Here is a 5,000-nt window from a genome sequence, read left to right as displayed (position 1 = left end):
TATTGCTAAACAGATTTAGCTTCCATTTCACATTGGTGGGCACTGTAAAAGAAAAAAAAACAATACAAGCCATGTCCATTTTAAGCTTTCCATGTAAATGTAATTTGCATAAAAACTGAAGTAATGCACACACTTCTGCTCAATCGTGAACAAATATATCATGCAATAGCTATTTGAAGAGCACTAACCAATATTCATATTTATTAATCGTATGTTGTGGTACTTTTATCATGTAAAGTGACCTGAACCACATTTGACTTTTTTTTTCACATTACTATATTATGATTTAACTTAAATCAAAACCCATTACACAAATGTTGACTGTATCTTGAATATAATGAGCATCACTTTTGGCTGTGAAAGATATAATATTCGGTCAATGCATGGCCTAAAATTAGCCAGGCAAACCTTAAAAAAAATGTACTTGGATCGATTATTATAGGGCTGACTACACATAACAATATGTAGCAAGGATGAATGTGCAGCGTTTTGAGGCTATCTGAAGTATATTCAAACACTCAGTAGGTTAATGCCTTCAGTATTTCAAATCGGCTTCATCTGGAAGGCTACCTGCTTTACACAGCGCCCAGACTACTATTTTGACAAGAACTGGATAGCAGTGGGTCCAAAGCAATCAGAAGGTTGACTTTGACAAATGGCGGTGCTGCGGCGAAGTTGAAAATAACACACATCCACTTTAATCTCTTTCTTGATTAAATCGAAGCCGTACCATTCTGACATCATGTGATTTGCTCATGAAGCATCACTGCAGGTTACTTTAGAGGCTATGTCTATTGAAATGATATTGAATTTTTTTTTTCTACGGGAAGTACTTAATTCATTCAGATGAATGATTCAAAAAGGTAACCCAGATCACAAAATCATGTATTACTGGCTGAAATTTCAAGTAAAAAAAAAAAAGGGAGAGGAAAAAAGGAAATCACACAGACAAACAATTATGTTCCACTGAGCGGTATTTTTAGCAGGTTCTGTCCTTTCCTATTAAAATGAAGGGGAGAATTTATGCAGAGGCTGCAGTCCAAAGCCTCATCCACACTCCATTGTCAGACACAAAAGGTAAACACACACGGGGTGATAAAAATGCGGAAGATGAAATTGTCTTTTTTTTTTTACATGAGACTAGGCAAATATTTATGGGGCAGTTGATAAACTCCTGCCTAGTAGAACAGCTAGGACTGAGAGCAATTACTCGGATATTCATGACTCACTTTGAATATCACATTGAATATTACTCATAAATCTTTTACAAGCACGTCCCCGGAGCTCACTTAACAGCCAGTTTTAATCATGCAGTTGACACAGGGAAAATAACAAAATGTATTTTTTCTGTGGCAAATTAATTTAGGTTTGTACCTCCTCCTGCAGCACTATCATTTTCAGTTTCTTGATCCTGTTGCATTTTATGCTCTAAAATTGAGGTGTCCTTTGTAAGTGTACATGGGTAAAGAAGGAACATATCTCTAAAAGTGCTCTATATCACAATTCTTGGCCTATTTAAACGTCTTTTTGTCTATGTTTATTTTTTCATGCCTTTTTATTATAACAAAATCTATATCCAGTGAAATAGTATGATATTATAATTAAAGTGTATCTTTTTGTGATTTAGTACCTCAGAATGATACTGTTAAAGGTGAGATACCATCTGAAAACATCACTTTTAATAACTACTGTAATTGCTGTCATTAATGCAATAAATACTACTACTGTTATTTCTCCAAATAATCTAATGCTAAGAATATATAATAAACATAAAGATAATGCAAAATCTTAATGTGCTGCAAAGGTTATTAGAAGAAAGGTTGCGATTATGGTCAGGCATTATAAATGTGGCCTAAACAAGGGATGGATTTTAAAGCTTTAAGGTAACAAACAAGCAACAAACCTAGGTCCAAATCTGACTGAAAACAACATTTAGCACAAAGGATGTGTCTGTTATTTAAATTTGGCTTTGACATCTCATTTCTAAGATTTATACACAATTTTATTCTCTCAGAAAAAATAACTTAAAAGAGGAGAAGGGGGTATAAACAACACTGGTGAAATGAAATAGCATTGATCTAAACAGTAGTTAAGTGGTGGGTGGTCTTTTGAAAAGAGTGCTTAATTGTCATTCATCTACCTCAGGTGCCAACATGGGTCTGGCTCTCATTACGCCTGTTGTTACATTGTGTAGTTCAACGCTGGAAAAGCATTCATTTCAAGGTCCAAGGCATTAAGTCAAACAAAACACAGCACTTACACAGTGCACCTTCCTGATCCTGGAGGTGCCGCTCCAGAATAAGTCGAGCCATGAGTGAAGGAGAGAAGTTCACCTTAAAAAATTAAAAAAAACATTTAGACATTTCCCAAACCCCAAACCTACCACACAACACCCTAAAGGAACCTAAAGTTCCTAGACACAACACCCTTTTTCCAGCAAATTTGGTTAGGAAAAAAAAATCAATGTGTTCGGTGGAAAGGGGGAAAGTTATTTTGTTTATAGGGAAATAATGGTTACTTTAATAAATCACTTTTTAAAGTTATCAACATTGCCAGTTCTCATGATCTACATGTAGCTGATGTCTCATGAAAAACATTAATGGCGCATAGGTGTATTCTCATTCTTAAACCTTAACCTATCCTTCAACAAGACTTACATTAATCATCAGTCTGTAAGTCATTATCTGCTTTTACCTTTCTTCTTCATTCAAAGAAGAGATTTCTTACTATAACAAAATAAATTGTTACTATGGAGTCTTCTCATTTAAAAAAAATGCAGGGGGGATGGGATTGTGTTTGCGGTTAATACATGATTGTGGTTTGGTTTTAGAAAGCACATCACTGTTACCTCTTAAACAAGAAACCATTTATAATTGTATATTAGTGAACACTAATTCTTTCTTTCTATTTTTGGACCATCAATTTCAAAATCACAGATGTCTTAGATTTTGGGGATACATCTGTACTGTAGAGACTTTTTCATACAAAATTTGTCTACGCCTTTCACTGTAGTTGGTAAACAAAATCTCATTTCATGGTATGTTTGTATTACACTGTTAGTTTGGTTTAATCTCAGAAACAAAACGCAAAAAATATCAAGGAAATTTTTTCAAAATTAATAATGAAAGGTTTTAAATGTTGACATTTGTGTTTTAAGCAGACTTCCTTAAGCCTAAGCATACAATAGGCATTGTGATGGAAAAGCTAAAATTTTAAAAACATATCTTCAACAAACCTTCATGTAATAAAATAAAAATAGCATGGTCTGCCTGTACACACAGATTGCTGCTTTTACTTTATTTCACTGTAACAGATACCAAACACTGATCTGATTTACTGTTTTTATAAGACTTATCACAGTTACAAAATGCAGGACTTTAAATATCAAAACACCTAATCATTTCATGACTAGAGTACATAAGCATGTTTTTATATTTGAGCCATTTTTCTTTTGTTATGAAATGGGAATTTAAAAGCTTGGAAACATTTTTCTCTTGTTAGCATAATTGGGGCTCAAAACTGAATTTGCCTTCAGCTTATTGCAAGATTGTAGCTTTTTATCTCTGCTGTGATCCTTTATAGTAAAGCTGTGAGCAGAAAGCGCTCCACACAAAGATTTACTGGCGGTAATATTTGTTAACATCGCCATAATTCTGCATACAGAACACAGCCTAGGAAGACCAAAGATGTCTATAATTATTACGCATAAAGACAGTCTTTATCTTCATTAAAGAGCATTGGCTTTCTTTGTAAAAGAATTCTTCCTATGTAACCTGCAGGTCTTTTACATTTGAGATTTATCCTTGAATACCATTAAAATCCCCAAGTAGCAAGAGCTGCGTATTTTCAGTAACCCACATCAGAGTTGACACATGAAAAATGGTGAAATTACTGAAGGTAGTCCAGCCTGAATAAGGACTACCTTATTAGTTCAGGTACTTGCATCTCCCTAATTTTCATATTAATCATGTGTCCATCTCGCTCAGAAATAAGACCATCATGCTTTACGTCAGAATTTAACATGTAAGTAAAATTTATAGGGCTTCAAATCCCTTCTGAAAATAATTGTACCAAAAGACAACTAAGATCAGTTTTATTATCCCCAATGCAAATGAAATATAAACCAATGTATTCCTTTGCTTTCACTTTTAATGTGTTATCTAAATGCTGTGAATTTATTTCTGACCTTCATATTAAATACTGTCTTAGAATTAAAACCAGCACCCTTTTAAAATTCCTCTCAGATAAAACATCTCTATGCAGCAGGATTTAAAAATTATTATATTTCTCATCATTTTTTATAGTTTTCCCCTGTTGGAGATATATTGTCTCATAAAGTGCCACCACTACATCAATTAACTGTCAGCAGGCTCATGAGTGCTTTGTTTAAATGTTAAGTAGCATATTAAAATGACAGTTAAATGGTTCATAGACAGTAATCTTGAGGTTGATTTTAATTCTAAAAAAATCTTCATAAGTCAATTAAAAGGAAAATTAATTATTTTAGCAAGCTTTAAGGTGCCAAATTATATATTATTTTGATATTCAGAAAATATAAATAGATTGTATTTTATGTTCAGTTAACAGTAAAAAAAGCACTGTATTTTATGTTCAGTCAATCCAATTCTTGTTGTGAAAATGAAAGCATGTAGTAACTTGTGGGATAAGAACCTTCTTTGCAGTAACCATCCAGAATATATTAATCATCACAATTTCTTTATCTGATCACTAACTCATCTTCTTCTGTACTGCTGCAAATTAAAGAGTTATTCTAAAGCACATTTTTAATCCAGCTGCAGTAAAAGTACATATAGGAACCACTATGACCACTGATATCTTTTGGCTAATTTCCAGTAAAATGGATTAAACCCAGTCTGAAATCAGATCTAACGTTTTGCAATTGACATTTATTTTCCTGCTTGCCTTAGTATTAATGGAATAAACATTTAAATGCATTATGTCATTATTGGAATTAAATTACAATTTCATTTTATTTTTGT

At 33.1% G+C, this 5,000-nt stretch overlaps 1 protein-coding gene across 3 annotated transcripts in view; it reads right to left on the bottom strand.

The window, feature by feature from the left end:
* Positions 1 to 5,000, bottom strand: part of cdin1 (CDAN1 interacting nuclease 1) — an 81,603-nt gene that overhangs the window by 47,633 nt on the left and 28,970 nt on the right. For all 3 annotated transcript variants that reach the window (XM_088648348.1, XM_088648346.1, XM_088648347.1), the window contains one exon: positions 2,261 to 2,333. In XM_088648348.1, coding sequence (XP_088504474.1) covers positions 2,261 to 2,333 — 73 coding nt within the window. The remainder of the gene's footprint in view (positions 1 to 2,260; positions 2,334 to 5,000) is intronic.

The sequence above is a fragment of the Lepisosteus platostomus genome, chromosome 10 (genome assembly GCF_059453375.1).
Source record: "Lepisosteus platostomus isolate fLepPlt1 chromosome 10, fLepPlt1.hap1, whole genome shotgun sequence".
Lineage (NCBI taxonomy): Eukaryota > Metazoa > Chordata > Actinopteri > Semionotiformes > Lepisosteidae > Lepisosteus > Lepisosteus platostomus.
The sequence above is the reverse complement of the archived record's forward strand: the minus strand, read 5'-3'. Positions and strand labels throughout refer to the sequence as shown.